The sequence below is a fragment of the Gopherus flavomarginatus genome, chromosome 1 (genome assembly GCF_025201925.1).
Source record: "Gopherus flavomarginatus isolate rGopFla2 chromosome 1, rGopFla2.mat.asm, whole genome shotgun sequence".
NCBI classification, from domain to species: Eukaryota; Metazoa; Chordata; order Testudines; family Testudinidae; genus Gopherus; species Gopherus flavomarginatus.
Genome location: NC_066617.1, coordinates 351,748,957 through 351,768,031, shown reverse-complemented (window position 1 = coordinate 351,768,031; position 19,075 = coordinate 351,748,957). Strand labels below are relative to the sequence as shown.

Below are 19,075 nucleotides of genomic sequence, written 5' to 3'. Positions count from 1 at the left end.
AGGAGTAGCTATGTTGGGGCTTCGGGGACAGCCCAATCATCGACGCCTTCCGAGGGGGAGTCGGGATGGTCGCGTCTAGGTCATGTGACTGGACAAGATGGCAGCCCCCACAGGAGGAATGCGTACGACGGGGAGGGGCCATGTTGTGGGGCCTGTAGGGGTGGCACTGTTATTCCCGAAAAAGGAGCAGGGGGGCACGACTGCATAAGGTAAGACAGGGGCAGCGGGGCACGACTCTGCTTCACAGAGTCTGAGGGGCTCCCCCGAGACAGACCAAAGTCGCATCCGCCCAGCTCCAAGAAGGAAGCTGCACAGCTCGGGGTCTCTGCGCTTGCAGGAGAGATCAGTAGGGGTGGGACCCTGGCAAGGCAGCAGGAGCCGCTGTGTGGCTGGCTACTACATTCCTGAAGACACGAACAGAAAGAGACCTTAAAACAGGGTGGAAGGAAGGCAGAGGCAGAGCCATTGTACGCTCACTTGGAAGGTTATTGCTGACGTCTTGAAGGTTATACAGCAAAATTAGATACAAGGAAAAGCAACTCTCGTTACGTGAATAGTATTAAATTAGGCAACCCATTTGCTGTACTCAGATTGAAGTGAGACAGTTAACACCTGCAGACTGCTTCAGCAGTCCTTCACTAGGTAAAAATGGGAGTGGGCCAAGTCATCACACTCTTCACTACAAGTTTTGGGGTGCTACCTGAGAAAAAAATCCCAGTCACCCTGTAAGTCAGGTAACTGGGGAATAAGGTTTGAAGGCTGACATTATCTTGTTATACAGTAGAACCTCAGAGTTGTTGCCGGCAGATAACTGCCTGAGGCCAAGCAACAGTGGGGGGGGGTCCGTCGCCTGGTGTGCCGCGCCAATAAACACACCAGGGTGGAGAAGCAAACCAAGTTTATTTGAGATCTCAAAGCGGTGCAGGGAGATTGACTCAGATCAAGCACACCTAAAACAAGCAGTCTGTTCCTTTATATCCATGAGAACTTTTCTCACTGACTAGCAATCCCCCGTTTCCCCTCCCTCTTCTGTCCGGCTGCAGCATTCTTTTCTCACACACACTTCTTTGTCTTCCCCCTCCCTCCTTCTCCTTCCTCCCCCTGTAGCAATTACGTAAGTGCAGGTGCATTAAATAATCTTGGCCACGGCAGCTCGTTAGTAAGTTTTCCTTCTGCAAGTTATCTTGTCCTTCTGCTAAAGGTGCACAGGCCTCATTATTTCTGCTTTAGACCAGTTAGAACTGTTGCAACTGATAACGGCTGTTACACCTGGCCTTTTAGGTCGATTAAAGTTCAAACATGGAGGGACTCTTGTCTGCTGAGGCCTAAAACCAGGAAGGCTCCATACTCTTGAGGCCTTCCACCCTCCCGAGTTACGTAGGGTTATGCTTAGTGACACCAACAGAGTTGTGAACATATCGGGAATGGAGGTTTTTTGTAACTCCGAACAAATATTATGGTTGTTGTTTTAAAAGTTTACAACTGAACATTGACTTAATACTCTTTTGAAGCTTTACTGTACAGAAGAAAAATGCTGCTTTCCCTTTATTTGTTTTTAGTAGTTTACCTTTAACACAGTTCTGTAATGTATTTGGTTTGTTTATTTATTTTTGTATCTGCTGCTGCTTGATTGTGCACTTCCTGTTCCAAATGAGGTGTATGATTGACTGGTCAGTTTGTAACTCTTGAGGTAATACTGTATGCCGTGTTGTTGTAGCTGTGTTGGTCCCAGGATCTTAAAGAGACAAGGTGGGTGAGGTAATATCTCTTCTTGGACCAACTTCTGTCAGTGAGATGTGTTTGAGCTTACACAGAGCTCTTCTTCCTAGACCTGAAGAAGAGCTCTGTGTAAGCCCTAAAGCTTCGCTCTCTCACGATGGGGTGCAGTCCAGACCACTGAGAAGCTGTGTCACCACTTACCCTAGAATCTGGGGTGCATCATGGTGTTTTGCTGCTGTAGCTCTCAAACTGGGCTTCTCACTGATAGCATGCAGGTCACACCCTAGATCAGGCGTATGCAACCTATGGCACGGGTGCCGAAGGCAGCATATGAGCTGATTTTCAGTGGCACTCATGGTGCCTGGGTCCTGGCCACCCGTCTGAGAGATTCTGTGTTTTAATTTAATTTAAATGAAGTTTCTTAAACATTTTAAAAACCTTATTTACTTTACATACAACAATAGTTTAGTTATATATTATAGACTTATAGAAAGAGACCTTCTAAAAACGTTAAATGTATTACCAGCATGCGAAACCTTAAATTAGAGTGAATAAATGAAGACTCGGCACACCACTTCTGAAATGTTGCCGACTCCTGCCCTAGATCATGCCCTTTCAGTCTCTTGAGGGCTTTTGTATTCTTGAGATGTTAAAGCAGGGGTCAGCAACCTTTCAGAAGTGGTGTGCCAAGTCTTAATTTATTCACTCTGATTTAAGGTTTCGCGTGCCAGTAATACATTTTAACATTTTTAGAAGGTCTCTCTCTATAAGTCTATAATATATAACTAAATTATTGTTGTATGTAAAGTAAATAAGGTTTTTAAAAAGTTAAGAAGTTTCATTTAAAGTTTCATTTAAAAACTAAATTAAAAGGAAGAGCCCCTCAGGCCGGTGGCCAGGACCCAGGCAGTGTGAATGCCACTGAAAATCAGCTTGCGTGCTACCTTCGGCACGCGTGCCATAGGTTGCCTACCCCTGTGTTAAAGCATTACCTTATAACTTTGGCATGACAAGCAGGCAAATGATATCTGATTATATTGTGGCAATGTCATTTAACCAAAACTTGCCTTGTTTCTCACTTTATGATCCAGAGCCTTAAAATGTCAGGGAGAGAGCTTGAACTAAATTCACCACAAGAAAATGCAAGGCTTCGACATATGAAAAAAATGGACGCTCTGCTAAATATGTTTGTTCGGCTTCCAGAAGCAGACCAGTAAGTGATGCTCGGGTCTTCATTTGTTTTATCAATTAAGCCCTTTTTTGTTCTTATATTTGTAAATTGATGAATGATTTTCAGAGATATTGAATCACATTGAAATGTAAATGATGACTTCAGGGAAATTGCTAAACTGGCCAGGGCTCAATGTTTTGTTTATTTTAGGAGGAGTCCCCTGTGCTGTCTAACCAAATCTCAGATGGTGACATGAGAGGAGATGAGGGGTGCACTGAGCTACTCTATCCCTCCCCCACACTTGGATGGGGAATGGAGAAAGCGCAGATTCCACTCCTTCCAGCACACTGAATGGCACAGCTACACTGCCTCCTCAGGGAACATATGCCCTGTTGGGTGTTCGGTGCATCATACTCCCTCCCCAGAACAGCAGGGGAACCAGGAGGGATCATAGAATATCGAGGTTGGAAGGGACCTCAGGAGGTCATCTAGTCCAACCCCCTGCTCAAAACAGGACCAATCCCCAGACAGATTTTTGCCCCAGATCCCTTAATTGCCCCCTCAAGGATTGAGCTCACAACCCTGGGTTTAGCAGGCCAGTGCTCAAACCACTGAGCTATGCCTCAAAGCCATGATAGAACCCATTTATTGGAACCTATTGCCAAGCACCTAGTTGCTCAACATCAATCAATTATAAAACAAAGCTTCTAATCTTAAAGTGGTCAGCAGATGAGCCTGTGCCCTGTAACAAGATAATCTTCATTCCTGTCTCAGCTCGTGCTCTTAGACTGAACCAAAATCTGAAGAAAAAATTTTTAAACTAGTGTCTTCCATTCTGCATGTTATACTTTTTATGGGGGACCATGGAAGGGAGCAGCTGCTAGAGGCCTGGGCCTTATTCTGAGATTGCCCTGCAACGCAGTGGCACTACCAGAGCCTGGGCATTGGGAGAGAGATCTAACAAGAGGCCATGGTCAGGGGAAAGGAGCCCTCTGTGAAGTCACATTTAATGCACATAGTTGTAGTTCAGCCAGTCCTGTCATTCTCTTTTCCTCCACTCTGCTCAAATCCTTGACTTCTAGAACAAAAACCTCTATAAATAGCATAGCACTTCTGCCTCTACTAGCCTCCCATGCTGACTTCTCAGCAGCAAAAATCTCTTTTTCCCCCTTATAACCTTTTTAAGTGTCCAAACTTAACTAGGTTCAGCTAGACTCGTTGCCTTGGACTCTGTAAACCCCTGCTGGGATTTCACCTCCAAACCCCACAGCGCTGCCTGGATCAGCAGGGTCTCACAGGAACACCAATGGAATAGTAAGGTAGGACTGCAGAACACTCTGCCCTAGTGTGTTTCATGCAGCCATGACAGCCTCCTGGGCGGTAATTGCGGGGGGAGCATTAGTCCCTCCCTCCCTGTTGCTACTGGATGCGCTGCCCTGCACTGCCTCTGGAGACAGGTGGGCACAGCTCACTTACTAGCTATCTGGGAGGTTGTGAAAAGTGATACTTGTATTCTTGTTAATGTCACTTTTCACAACCTTCCAGATAGCTAGTAAGTGAGCGGTGAAAAGTGACACTAACAAATATACAAATATCACTTTTCATAGAATTATTTTTATTATTGAGTCTGCAAAAAACCCCAGCATATGTAAATTACAAAGATATGGATGTGTATCTGTGCATATTTAATTGTTTTCCCTAAAGTTAGTTAAGTATTTTAGGAAAAAGTGTGAGTGCAGCCATGAGTGAGAGTTGGTGGCCACACTCAGAGGCCACCAAAAAATATGTTGTGAGAACCCCTGCACTTGGGGACAGTGAATGACCTGTACATCCTATCACATGCATCAGCTGCTACAAAGATCATGACTTCTGAAATGGTAACGGTTAAGCAGTGGTGTTGTAGCCATGTTGGTCCCAGGATGAAAGAAACAAGGTGATGAGGTAATTATTTTTTAGTGGATCAACTTCTGTTGTTGGAAAAGACAGGCTTTCAAGCTTCATAGAGTTTTTCCCTCGAGTCTGAAGAAAGTAACCAGACTGTCCAAGCTAAATACAAGGTGGGACACTTTGATCAGCATAAGGGGTACGCTCATGTTGTAGGAAACTACTTGAAATGAAGTGGGCAATTAACACCTCTTCAGTGGTAAGATAATGGAGGGTTAATAGGCAGCATATGAGACATAAGGATGCTCTGTGAGACACTGCAAACAATAGTGGAAGACATAGTATTTTGCCATTTAAAATAGGAATTTTGCAACATGAAGAAAAAGAAGGCCAAACTTAACAGTGACATCTACAGGTCTGTCGCATCTTACGCGCATTTAACATGCGCAATTTCAGCTTTACGCGGTCGGCAAAAACAAAAAGAGAAAAATAACCGTTTTAATACTGTAAGTGTAGTGCGGGTGATTCCGCCCGCCATTCAATTCAATGTAATTTTGACTATACGCGGTTTTTGCTTTACGTGCTAACCGTGGAACGGAACCCCCGCATAAGATGAGACTCGCCTGTACTTCCTTAGCAAATGCAGGAAACAAGTCATCATTCCCTGAGGACTCACTATCTGTAACTCTCTGACCACTGCATAAAGCTCTAAATATGTTGAGTAGCTCTGCAGAAGGACTTCAGGAAAACTGAGGAATCATCTCCTGCATCTCACGTATTCCAGAAGGGACCACTTCAAACCATCACATGCTCCCATACACAGGAAGGAAAGAAAAAAAAATCAGGAAACCTACATGGATGCAACAGGGAAGTAACTCCAAAGCAGATATGTGTTACTGCCCCTCATTGTCAAAGTGGTTCCTTAAAGCCTCTCTGATGTTAGTAGCAGCCCTGTGGGCTCCTCTGACAGCCCTAGCATCTAGCTGTTCAAATTGTGCAGCCAGGCGGTTTGCCTCAGTGCTCCAAACCTGAGCAAACATTTCACTCTTAGATTCAAACAGATTATGCAAAGTGCAGCACGTGGCTATGACCAAGGGAATATTATCCTCGGTAAAGTCTAGCCTGCCATTTAAACAACTCCAGCGAGCTTTCAAACGGCCAAAGGCAGATTCCACTACCATGAGGCACCTGCTCAGCCTGTTGTTAAAACGCTCCTTGCGCTGTTCAGGTGCCCTGTGTTAGATTTCATGGGTCAGGGCTGTAAGGTCTCCTAGGATTACTATGGGCATTTCCACATTCCCCCACTGTGAACTTGTGGTCTGGAAAGAAAGTCTCTGCCTGCAGCTTTCTGTACAGGCCACTGTTCCTGAAGATGCATGTGTCATGCACCTTTCCAGACCAGCCTGCACTGATGTCCATGAAATGCCCCCAGAGATTCAAAAGCACCTGCAACACCATGGAGAAGTATCCCTTCCTATTGATGTATTCAGAGGCAAGGTGGTCTGGCGCTAAAATTGGATGTGTGTGCCATCAATCGCTCTGCCACAGTTAGGTAAACCCATCTCTGCAAAGCCATCCACTATTACATGTACATTTCCCAGATTCATGGTCCTTTGCAGCAGGATGCAATGTATTGCCCTGTACACTTAGAGTAATTCAGCCCCAACAGTGGACTTTCCTATTCCAAACTGATTTGCAACTAACCGGTAGCAGTCTGGATTCACCAGCTTCCACACAGCGATTGGAACAGGCTTCTCTACCGGAAGGACAGCTCTCAGTCTAGTGTCCTTGTGCCTCAGGTCAGGGGACAACTCAGCATATAGCTCCATGAAGGTTGCTTTATGCATCCTAAAGTTCTGTACCTACTGGTCATCATCCCACACCTTCATGACAATGCGATCCAACCAATCAGTGCTTGTTTCCTAGCCCAAAAGCGATGGTCTACCATATGCAGCTGCTCTGTGAATGCACAAAGCACCGATAAGTTGCTGCTGTCCATATCACACTCGGGTGCCTGCGATTCATCCTCTGCTAACTTTGTGAGTAACTCTGACAGTAACTGTGCTGCCATGCACAATGTCCTCACGACAGCTAACAGCACATAGAAGTGTGGGATCCATCCTCTCTCGCTGCAGCTGCTGGCATGAACTACAAAAGAATGACAGTTGGAAAAACAGCATGAAAGGAAGCCCGAGACCTTTTGGAGGGGTGGGACACAAAGCGGGGAATGATGGTACATTTTTGCACATCTCAGGATGTGCCAAGCGCCATTTCTGCATTCCCACAACAGTTGCAACAGATGGTGTTGGCAGCCACAGTCCATTGCTCTCACTGTTGACAAAGATGCCCCAAATGTGGATGCAACCTGTCGACAGAGGGAGCAAATCTAGACACGCTTTGGCGACTTTGCTTTTGCGATTTTTTTCTTGGTGACATTAGTTTCATCGAAAAAAACTTGCCAGTGTAGACAAGCCCTTCGATACACAAACCGGGGAACCCAGGCAGACCCATCATATCTGGACACGGCACGCTTATTGAAGGAATATCAGTACTTGTAGAAACCATCCTCAAGCCACTCACCACCCAAAAGGCTAGTTTCCTCCAAGACACAACCATCTTCCTCCAGAAACTGTACATTAACAGCCTCCTTCAGAACACCATCACTGCTCACTGTGGATGTCACCTCCTTATATACCAACATTCCTTACCATGACAACATCACTGCCTGTCTCAAATACCTACAAAATAATAAACAGTGCTTGGAAATCCACCTCAAACACATCGTCAAACTCATCCATTTCATCCTTACCCATAATAACTTTACATTTAACAACAAACATTTGTTCCAAACCATGAGAACAGCTGAAGAATTTCTGGGAAAATGCACCCTGAATACAATGATATACCTGAGTTACGTAATGATGTTTTCATCCTCTGGACGGACAACCTAAACTCTCAATAAAAGGATTAGGGCCTATCTTATAGTGCCCTCCTTCTACTGGACAAGGCTTTGGTCTTGCTGAATCAGCTCACTCGTTACGTTAAGTATGTCTGAACTCTCTCAAGGAATCCAAAGAAGCAGTTTGCAGCAGGATTAGTTGTTTTATTTAAGCCTTCTTAACAAAATCAAAACCGTGCAGATTCTTCCCTCAAGATTCTGTGCAGGCTGACTTGTCCATTCCCCAAGGTTGGCTTTGGTTGGTCAGGAGTATGGAAATAAAACACCTCCAAAAGAACCAGTGTGGACAGCACTGTGTTGGCAGGAGATACTCCCTGACTGCTATAGCTACTGCCACTTGTTGGAGGTGGTTTAATTATGCCGACAGAGCTCTCTCCTGTCAGCATTAAGCAGCTACATGGGACACCTTAGAGCAGCGCAGCTGTGCCGCTGTAGTGTAGACATAGCCTCAGTCCCTCACACCAGTAGCCAAAATTTCCTGGCTCTTAGCTCAGAGTCTCAGCAATAAAGTACTCCACACAATCTAGATGTGATATATTGATCCCCGAACACGCCCGTCGACTCCAGAACTCCACTGGAGCGAGCGGCGGTAGCGGAGTCGACACGGGGAGCCACGGACGTCGATCCTGCACCATGAGGACCTGAGGTAAATCGATCTAAGATACCTTGACTTCAGCTACGCTATTCACGTAGCTGAAGTCGTGTATCTTAGATTGATACCCCCCGCCCCAGTGTAGACCAGCCCCCAGTCCTCATCCTTAAAGGAAACCTGCACATCATCTTCAAAAAATGAGCCTGGGAATTTAAACTCATCAGTCTGCTGGATGCTAAAAATCATGGACTTAACAGAGACAGATTTTATGGCCCATCACAACTTGTTACACGCCCTGCTGCCTACTAGCCCTCCATTGTCCTACCATAGAAGAACTTTTTAATGGCCCACTTCATTGTAGGAAATTATTTAAAATGTGTGAATCCCCTATGCTTTTAACAGTCTATCTCACCTTGTATTGAGCCTGGACTCTCTAGTTATCTTCTCCCTATCAGAGGAAGAGTTTGGTGATGCTTGAAGGCGTTTGCACCAACAGAAATGATCCAATAAAAGCTCACTCACTTAGTGTGTCTCATTTGTAAGTTTTGGTAGTACCATATTAAAATGTCACATTAATCTAATCTTTCAAAATCAGGCTTGAGCTATATAGCATCTTACAGGTAGCTTGTATTCACTTTGGAAAATTAGGTAAATGTAACCAGGGATGGAGGAGGTCAGAATTTTCCTTTCAAAAGTGTAAGTGAATTTCTACACTAAATTTTTTTTGATGCAGATGCTGAAGTGTTTGGAGGATTGGAACCTAAATCAATATAGGTTTAAAAAAATGAATGATTAATTTTGCCTTAAAGTATTTAGAATATTGAAGTTTTGTAAGTGGGTGGATTTTAAGAAATAATGTGTATTAATTTCTAAATATTATAGAGATTGTCACATTTGATAATTTTGTAAATACATGAGACATTTGGTTTGGAATAAATTTTGTAACCAGTTAAGCATTTTATTTTGTTTGGGTTTAAGCAGCAAATCCAACTTAATGATGGCACTTTAAAAACTACACATAAAGGTGGCACAGCATCAGAGGCAACGTAGCTTTCAGTTAATTCCTTGACCTGGCAGTGGCTATCATTCTGGGAATATAAAATTAATAAACAGCTAGAGTTATAGGACTAAAGTGTTGTTTTCACCTGCCTAATTTACCATGCTGGTTATAAGTATCAGAGCGGTAGCCATGTTAGTTTGTATCTACAAAAACAATGAGGAATCCAATGGCACCTTAAAGACTAAGAGATTTATTTAGGCATAAGCTTTCATGGGTAAAATGGGTTTTTTATACCCATGAAAGCTTATGCCCAAATAAATCTGTTAGTCTTTGAGGTGCCACCTGACTCCTCGTTTTAATATACAAACGCACAGCTCGCTCCAGTAAATCAAGCATGTGAAACAAACTCCTGTTACAAACTGCCAATCAAGCTTACAAAATTGACATTTTTTAATTCCATTTATTGTTTTAGATATTGTAATGAAATGTAGTGTGTCCAAGCTGCCCCATCAAAAGTTCTCCATCCTATAAAGTGCTCTGTGCTAGCATAATCTTGTGCCCAAACAGGGCCTCCTTGAAGTTAATGGGGCTCAACATGGAAGGAAGGGGCTATGCAGAGATTTCAGCTGGCAAGCTCAGAGCAAGAGGAGTTGCCAGTAACTGCAGAGGTCCCCTGCCATGATCCCATGGTTTGTGGTGTTTTCTTTTCCCACCCCGTTGGCTCTCATACTGAGACTGAATCTACATTGTGGAGTGGTCAAGGTGGAAGAAAGGCTAATACCTGGATTTATATCAGTAGCACCCAGAACTGGGGGCCCATTGTGCTAAGTGCTGTACAAACACATAGGAAGTGCATGCCTCAAAATAATCTAATGTAAAATAAGATGCAACATGTGTAAGAAACCTAAGTTAGAAAAAGGGAGAAAGGATTGAAGGTGACATTGTGAAGGTGATGCAGTCACACAAGCTGGCTTATGCACAACCTGATGATTCAGATAAAAGTAATTTTTGCAGTTCATTATATAATCCTTACTATGGCCAGTTTGTTTCCATGACACTTGTCTATTATGTATAGACTTTTTTTTAACCTACTTCTGCCTATTTCTGTTTGTTAAACTTACGCAACTTGGGGTATTGTAGTGTCAGAGCAAGTAGGCTGGGCATCTGAACCAAAGGGCAAATAGAGGGATGATTGAGATACAATAGGAAGGGGATGGGGTCTAATGAGTTCCTTCATCCTATAGCCACTCTAATGCATGCATTAAAATTTAGTCACATTGAACAGAATATGCCTGGTTAGGATTCAGGCCAAGATCTGTTCTTACATCACCTTGGATGTTTTGCTTGTATGTATGTTTGTCTTTTTACATTTAGACTGTAAACTCATTGAGGAAGGATGTGTCAGCTTACAGTATCTGCTCATACAGCCCCTAGCACATTTCAGGCACTGCTAGACTATAAATAAGTAATTTTTGCATTTATCATTTTTCTGCGGGCCATTTTAAAGAATGCTTGATTGATTTCAATAGAGTTCTTCTTAAAGATAGATGGCATATGTCTTGCTTAAAACAAGTTGAATGCAGCTTTTAATACTCAATATGGACTTGAAAAAAATGAATTGGCTTCTAAAACTGTGTATTGCCTAAGTCACAGGTGGGCAAAATATGGCCCATGGGCCAGATCCAGCCCATCTAACATTTCTGTCTGGCCCGCCAGGCTCTTTGGCTGCCCGCCCCCTCCCCCTGCGATCTCTGGGACGCTGAAAGTCCTGCCGCACAGAGAAGCGCTCAGGCAGGCTGCCTGCCTGCCATGGCCCCATGCTGCTCCTAGAAGCGGTCAGCTGCTGCTGGCATGTCTGTGTGCCCTAGGCAGGGAGGGGGAAGCAGCTCCACACTCTGCCCCTACCCCAAGCACTGTCCTCACAGCTCCCATTGGCCAGAGGGGTGGTGGATGCAGGCATGGGCAGCGCACAGAGACCTGCTGCCCCCCTCCCCACAAGAGGTGCGCAGAGACATGCCAGCAGCAGCTGGCCGCAGCCGCTTCCGGCAGCGGCATGAGGCCACAGTGTCTGAGCCCTGCTGCATCAGGAGCGCCCTATGGTAAGCTGGTCAGAGCCACCCCCACCCGCTACCCCAGGTCTGAACCCCCTCCTGAACCCAAACTCCCTCCAGATCTGTCCCCCCATTAATATAGTAGAAGAGGGATCAGCAACCTTTGGCACACAGCCCATCAGGGAAATCCGCTGGTGGGCCGGGATAGTTTGTTTACCTGTGGCGTCTACAAGTTTGGCCAATTGCAGCTTCCCCTGGCTGCGATTCGCCATTCCAGCCAAATGGGTGCTGCAGAAAGCGGCTTGGGCTGAGGGATATGCTGGCCGCTTCCCGAACCTGCAGATGGCAACTAACAGAAGTTGCTAGATCACAGGCCCTGGTTCTCATGGGAGACTTTAATCACCCTGATATCTGCTGGGAGAGCAATGCAGCGGTGCACAGACAATCCAGGAAGATTTTGGAAAGTGTAGGGGACAATTTCCTAGTGCAAGTGCTGGAGGAACCAGCTTGGGGCAGAGCTCTTCTTGATCTGCTGCTCACAAACTGTGAGTAATTAGTAGGGGAAGCAAAAATGGATGGGAACCTGGGAGGCACTGACCATGACATGGTCGAGTTCAGGATCCTGACACAAGGAAGAAAGGAGAGCAGCAGAATATGAACCCTGGACTTCAGAAAAGCAGACTTTAACTCCCTCAGGGAACTGATGGGCAAGATCCCCTGGGATAACAACATGAGGGGCAAAGGAGTCCAGGAAAGCTGGCTGTATTTTAAAGAATCCTTACTGAGGTTGCAGGAACAAACCATCCCGATGTGTAGAAAGAATAGTAAATATGGCAGACAACCAGCTTGGCTTAACCATGAAATCCTTGCTGATCTTAAACGCAAAAAAGAATCTTACAAGAAGTGAAAGATTGGACAGATGACCAGGGAGGAGTATATAAAAATTGCTCAGGCATGCAGGAGTGAAATCAGGAAGGCCAAATTACACTTGGAGTTGCAGCTAGCAAGAGATGTTAAGAGCAACAAGAAGGGTTTCTTCAGGTATGTGAGCAACAAGAAGAAAGTCAAGGAAAGTGTGGGCCCGTTACTGAATGAAAGAGACAACCTAGTGACAGAGGATGTGAAAAAAGCTAACGTACTGAATGACTTTTTTTGCCTCTGTCAGCATGAACAAGGTCAGCTCCCTGGGCAGCACATTATGGGGAGGAGGTAACCAGCTCTCTGTGGAGAAAGAAGTGGTTTGGGATTGTCATAACTATGAAGGGAAGTGTAACAGCCCTCCTGTGTACAATACTGTAAAATCCCTCCTGGCCAGACACACCAAAATCCTTTTACCTGTAAAGGGTTAAGAAGCTCTGGTAACCTGGCTGACACCTGACCCAAAGGACCAATAAGGGGACAAGATACTTTCAAATCTTGGTGGGGGAAAGGCTTTTGTTCGTGTGCTCTTTGTTTTGGGGTTATTTGCTCTTGGGACTAAGAGAGACCAGACATCAATCCATGCTCTCCAACTCTCTGAACAAGTCTCTCATATTTCAAACTTGTAAGTAACAGCCAGGTAAGGCGTGTTAGTTTTATCTTTGTTTTCTCAACTTGTAAATGTTCCTTTTGCTAAAGGGCTTACCTCTGTTTGCTGTGACTTTGAACCTAAGGCTAGAGGGGGTTCCTCTCAGCTCTTTGAACCTGATTACCCTGTAAAGTTATTTTCCATCCTGATTTTACAGAGATGATTTTAACCTTTCTTTCTTTAATTAAAAGCCTTCTTTTTAAGAATCTGATTGATTTTTCCTTGTTTTTAAGATCCAAGGGGGTTGGATCTGGACTCACCAAGAATTGGTGGGGGGATAGGCGGGGGAATGGTTAATTTCTCCTTGTTTTAAGATCCAAGGGTTTGGATCGGTGTTCACCAGGAACTTGGTGAAGTCTCTCAAGGCTACCCAGGGAAGGGTGATAGTACTTGGGAGGGAGATATTCTGGGGGAGAAGTATACAGAGTTTCCCAAATGACTCATAAATAATTTGGGTGGCAGCAGCAAAACCAGATCTAAACTGGTAGTTAAGTTTAGAGGTTCTCATGCAGGTCCCCACATCTGTACCTTAGAGTTCAGAGTGGGGAAGGAACCTTGACATGGTGGCAAAGTGGTGGGATCGTTTTAAACCAAAAGCAAACAAGGTCAGCTCCCAGACTGCTGCACTGGGCAGCATATTATGGGGAGGAGGTAACCAGCCCTCTGTGGAGAAGGAAGTGGTTTGGGACTATTTAGAAAACCTGGATGAGCATAAATCCATGGGGCCATATGCACTGCATCCGAGGGTGCTAAAGGAGTTGGCAGATGTGACTGCAGAGCCATTGGCCATTATCTTTGAAAACTCATGGCAATCAGGGGAAGTCCCGGATGACTGGAAAAGGGCTAATGTAGTAACCATCTTTTAAAAAGGGAAGGAGGAGGATCTGGGGAACTACAGGCCACTCAGCCTCACCTCAGTTCCTGGAAAAATCATGGAGCAGGTCCTCAAGGAATCAGTTCTGAAGCACTTAGAGGAGAGAAAAGTGATCAGGAACAGTCACCAAGGGCAAATCATGCCTGACTAACCTAATTGCCTTCTATGCGGAGATAACTGGGTCTGTGGATGAGAGGAAAGCAGTCGACGTGTTCTTCCTTGACTTTAGCAAAGCTTTTGATACAGTCTCCCACAGTATTCTTGCCAGCAAGTTGAAGTATGTGCTGGGTGAATGGACTATAAGGCGTACAGAAAGCTGCCTAGATTATTGGGCTCAACGAGCAATGATCAATGGCTCCATGTCTACTTGGCAGCTGGTATCAAGCCGAGTGCCTTGATGGTCGGTCCTGGGACCGGTTTTGTTCAGTATTTTCATTAATGATCTGGAGGATGGCATGGACTGCACTCTCAGCAAGTTTGCAGATGACACTAAACTGGGAGGAGCGTTAGATACGCTGGAGGGTAGGGATGAATACAGAGGAACCTAGACAAATTAGAGGATTGGACCAAAAGAAACCTGGTAAGTTCAAAAAGGACAAGTGCAGAGTCCTGCATGTAGGACGGAAGAATCCCATGCACTGCTACAGACTAGGGACTGAATGGCTAGGTAGCAGTTCTGCAGAAAAGGACCTAGGGGTTACAGTGGACGAGAAGCTGGATATGAGTCAACAGTATGCCCTTGTTGCCAAGAAGGCTAACGACATTTTGGGCTGCATAAGTAGGGGCATTGCCAGCAGATCGAGGGACGTGATCATTCCCCTCTATTCGGCATTAGTGACGCCTCATCTGGAGTAGTGTCCAGTTTTGGGCCCCACACTACAAGGAGGATGTGGAAAAATTGGGAAGAGTCCAACAAAAATGATTAGGGGGCTGGAGCACATGACTTATGAGGAGAGGCTGAGGGAACTGGGATTGTTTAGGCTGCAGAACAGAAGAATGGGGGGGGGGATGAGAGAGCTGCTTTCAACTACCTGAAAGGGGATTCCAAAGAGGATGTATCTAGGCCATTCTCAGTGGTACCAGATGACAGAACAAGGAGTAATGGTCTCAAGTTGCAGTGGGGGAGGTTTAGGGTGGATATTAGGAAAAACTTTTTCACTAGGAGGGTGGTGAAGCACTGGAATGGGTTACCTAGGGAGGTGGTGGAATCTCCTTCCTTAGAGGTTTTTATGGTCAGGCTTGACAAAGCCCTGGCTGGGATGATTTAGTTGGGAACTGGTCCTGCTTTGAGCAGGGGGTGGGATTAGATGACCTCCTGAGGTCCCTTCCAACCCTGATATTGTGATTCTACTGTCTAGGTAAACAAACCATCCCAGCTCACCAGTGGCTTTCCCTGACAGGCTGCGTGCCAAAAATTGCTGATCCCTATAGTAGAACTATGCACCCCATGACAACTTATCAAAATTCATGGAGTGGCCTCCCTGTGACAATTATTACCCACCCTTGGACCTAAGTGGTTGTGCTTCTGCTGTTTAACACCAAGGCTAAACGTCAATGAATTAGTTATTTTTTTCCAGACAGCTTTTTGTGTAGGGGCTTCTCATACAACCTAGTGTTTTTATTAGAATGCTACCATGGGGAAGCAAATGATCATTTCCAAACCCATAGTATTTACTGTACCAAATCAGACTGTTCATCAAAAACAGTATTTTTACCTCTGTGAGTCGCCTATACCTTCTGTCTGGATACGCCTGTGGTCCCCTATTAGTGTAGAATCTCAGTTTTAGAAGATAACCCATCCACGTAATTCACTTGGCCAATTGTGCATACTTGAAAGTATACTTACATGTTCTTCCCTGATCTTTGCCACTATCACAGTAACTTCGGGCATATGGCAGAGAATACTGTACTAGTTGCTTCTGAAAGCAGGACGACTCCATTTTAGATCATCTTCAGCGTAGTAATTTAATACAGCATATTCCCAAACCATAAGACTGAGCAAACAGATTTCCAGTACATCACACAGTTGCAGAAAATTTTAACCTAATTTTCCTCCCTAACAGGAAACTCTTTACACATGGATCATATTTCCTGGGAATAAATGGAGGCTTTTGTGGTTTAATAGCAAACAGTTTTTTCAGACGCATCCTAAATGTGACAGAGGCTCGGATTGCCTCTAGTTTGCCAATGGCTGTTCTTCCATTCCTTACAACAGCAGCAATTTACCACAGTGCTGTAACTCAACCTTTAATTTCAGGTAAGTTTTTAATTCCTTATGAAGGGCACTGTTTTCAAAGCTCACATGTCATAAAAACTGTCAGCGTGTTTTATATACAATACCAGAAGAGCTTATGCTATTTGCAAAACAGTGAAGCAATGTAGTGTTGAAAACCTCACCTTGTACATGAACTGCCAGGTGCACAGAATGTCAAAAGACATAAAGGTTTAGGTGAGGGGATATGAATAGAGTAGATTTTTCCTATGACATGCCCCACTAATTGTTGAACACTTCACCATCAATGGATCTATGTTTGCAACTCCTGTTTGAATCAGTAATGTTATAATTATTACACCTTGGCACTTCAGCTTAGGTGCAACTACAGTAATACAAATTGGGTTATATTTGATTGAAAACTCTATAGAGCTGAATAGTGGAGAGGTGTCATAATACAATAGGTAGACTCTTCTAGTTAATCTCTTTAGTTAAGGTTCATCATGGCCATTTCTGCTGACAATATATTTCACGTCAGAGAGCCTGCCTCTTTAAGCTCATGTTACAATATCTACGTTGTTTTTACATTTTATCTTAACTGTGAAATGACTTGTCACCTAGGTGATCTAATGTGTGCAACCTGTGCCATAGTAAGAGGAGGATTAATTGGGTCTGTTATAGGTGGTCTATATCCCATTTTCTTGGCCATTCCTATAAATGCAGGACTTGCAGCCAGGTATGTGAAATTTTGTTAAACTTGGGTTTCTTGGGGCAAATTCTACATAGTTCTTATCAAAGCACATTTGGCTATTTCAGTCTTTTTGGATATTACATAGCAAAAAGGTTTTAAGATGGCTGGAATAAGTAAGATTGCAGAGCAGCATTCAAAAAAGTTATCCTACCTCGCGCCTGCTGCATGGGACATCTGTTCTATAGGAAAACTAGTTTCCTGAAATATGTCTAAACTAATGTTTGAAGGTGGATAACTAAGCATAGTACTAACCAATTAGAACAGAACAAGATTAAGCATTTAATACAAGAGGTGTTGACCAAGGAACTATGGACAGAGGCCAGGCACATGAGCTCCCATCTCAATGTTAAAAACAACTAAGAGTCCTGGGGCACCTTATAGACTAACATGTATTGGAGCATAAGCTTTCATGGGTCATGCGTAGGACGAAGTGGGTATTCACCCATGAAAGTTTTTATGCTCAAATACATCTGTTAGTCTATAAGGTGCCACAGGACTCTGTTGCTTTTTACAGATCCAGACTAACACGGCTACCCCTCTGATACTTGATATCTCAACGTTGACTCCCTTTTGTGATCCCTAGGCAAATTAGCTCTCTGCCTCCACTTGACAAAACGAGGGTCATACTTATCCCTCAGGGGCATTCTAAGGACTAGTTTGTAAAGCAATTTGAAGATGAGCCTTATAATCATGGCAAGTATAAATACTGTGCTTCAAATCTGGAATACTAGATCACTGGTTCCTAGTACCCCAAAAAGCTATAAGGGTATGTCTACACAGGAACAAAAAACCCATGGCTGGCCAACTCAGGCTCACAGGACTGTTTCATTGCTGTGTAGACTTCTGGCTCAGCCCGGAGCCTGAGCCCAGAGGTTGATGCAGCAATGAAACAGCCCTGCATCCTCAGCTCCATAAGCCTGAGTTGGCTGGCATTGGCCAACTAAAGTTATCTAGTTGCTTTGTAGACATACACAAATTTTAGTTGTTGAGAATAGAGGGTAATATTTTAAAGAGGAAGAGGGGGGGAATCGGTAGTAAAGTAATAAGACTAAGTTGTGTTGCGTTCTATATAGGTACAGCTCAGCTCCATTGCCTGGCAAAGAGAATATGTTACGCTTCTGGATTAAAGTCTCTCAACCAGTCTTTAAGAAGATGAGTTTTGCTATCCTTCTGCAGGCTGCATTTGGAATTTACCTCAGCTCAAGACAGTACGGAATATTTACGAAAATGCTCCAGTTGCCTGAAGAAAGCAGCAATCCTGAAGAACTCAAAGATTAAAACTAAAAAATACACAAGTCCCTCTAATGCTTGTGTGGGTTACCATAATAAACCATGAAATTAAACAAGGCAAGGAAGTTACTGCTTCATCGTTTTTTTTTAAATAAGTAAATCAAGACTTCTCAATGTCTTTCACTATTAAATTGTGAACTGAAACAGAGGATTTTTGTTGTGCGCTACTTTTAGAGGGGAAATATCCACTTCCTAAAAACAGATTTTTGGAAAGCATAATTCAGTGTTCATTATGTATGACCTCTACTAACTTAGAGCAAAGTTCGTGCAGTTTTTTTTAGTTATCAGGAAGCACTTAACTTCCTAAATATACTATGAAATACATATGCTGATTTTGTGCATCAGTTGAATGGGATTAGAGGTGCTACAGTACACCTGTCCTGCACCCACCTCACCATCAATCAAATGTTGAGTCCAGAGGCAATGTACAGGTATACAGAACTAACACAATAGTTAATTCAACACTGAATTAGGGATCTTGCTGGCAGTCTTTTTTGTGCTAGTAAACCAGTCTTTTTAGTGCAAGTTGAGCTTTGAGCAATTTAATACTTCTCTGATGCCTCATCCCTTTGACATGTTATTTGAGCACCTGTTCATCAATGGAATTACACATACGATACATCTAACCTGGGTTTTCATTCACGTTACAAACTTAAAAGCAACATAGGTATGTAAGTTACTATAGTATAAGCATTGTATTTATTTTACCTGCTCATGAGTTGAGACTCAATCTGTTCCAAGCCAAGAATGCAGAATCTAGATCAGTCCTTGTTCATTTCCCATGTAATAGTATCTTGTATAGTTTAAAATATGCCAAGCAACCCTCATCTGCCATCACTTCCTTAGGATATTACTGCACAGCAAAACATCTTGCCCTCAGGAAAGTTTTAATTTATCCTATTTAAACCACCAAAAGTGCGTTATGTAAAAATGCCTAAGACAGAGAAGTGAATTAGTCAGACTTGCTCAGTTCTCTTCCATAAAAAGATGTCTACCAATCATTAC

The 19,075-nt window shown here is 43.9% G+C and overlaps 1 protein-coding gene across 5 annotated transcripts; it reads left to right on the top strand.

Moving 5' to 3' along the window:
• The first annotated feature begins 110 nt into the window (after positions 1–110).
• TMEM126A (transmembrane protein 126A) lies at positions 111–18,135 on the top strand. Of its 5 annotated transcripts, none has more exons than XM_050942601.1 (5): positions 111–209; positions 2,811–2,932; positions 15,881–16,074; positions 16,651–16,765; positions 17,854–18,135. In XM_050942601.1, the coding sequence occupies exons 2-5, from the start codon at positions 2,820–2,822 to the stop codon at positions 18,056–18,058; spliced, it is 627 nt and encodes a 208-aa protein (XP_050798558.1). In that variant the 5' UTR covers positions 111–209; positions 2,811–2,819; the 3' UTR covers positions 18,059–18,135. The 5 variants fall into 5 exon arrangements, with proteins under 5 accessions (XP_050798558.1, XP_050798577.1, XP_050798567.1 ...); XM_050942620.1 differs by lacking the exon at positions 111–209 and adding an exon at positions 247–467; XM_050942610.1 differs by lacking the exon at positions 111–209 and adding an exon at positions 477–725.
• Positions 18,136–19,075: the final 940 nt, after the last annotated feature.

Excerpts from the sequence above, each read along its gene's own strand:
- TMEM126A (XM_050942594.1), top strand. The coding sequence starts at position 2,802 with ATGATCCAGAGCCTTAAAATGTCAGGGAGAGAGCTTGAACTAAATTCA. Across the intron at positions 2,933-15,880 it reads CGGCTTCCAGAAGCAGACCA|GAAACTCTTTACACATGGAT; the intron begins GTAAGTGATGCT and ends CCTCCCTAACAG. Across the intron at positions 16,766-17,853 it reads AATGCAGGACTTGCAGCCAG|GTACAGCTCAGCTCCATTGC; the intron begins GTATGTGAAATT and ends CGTTCTATATAG.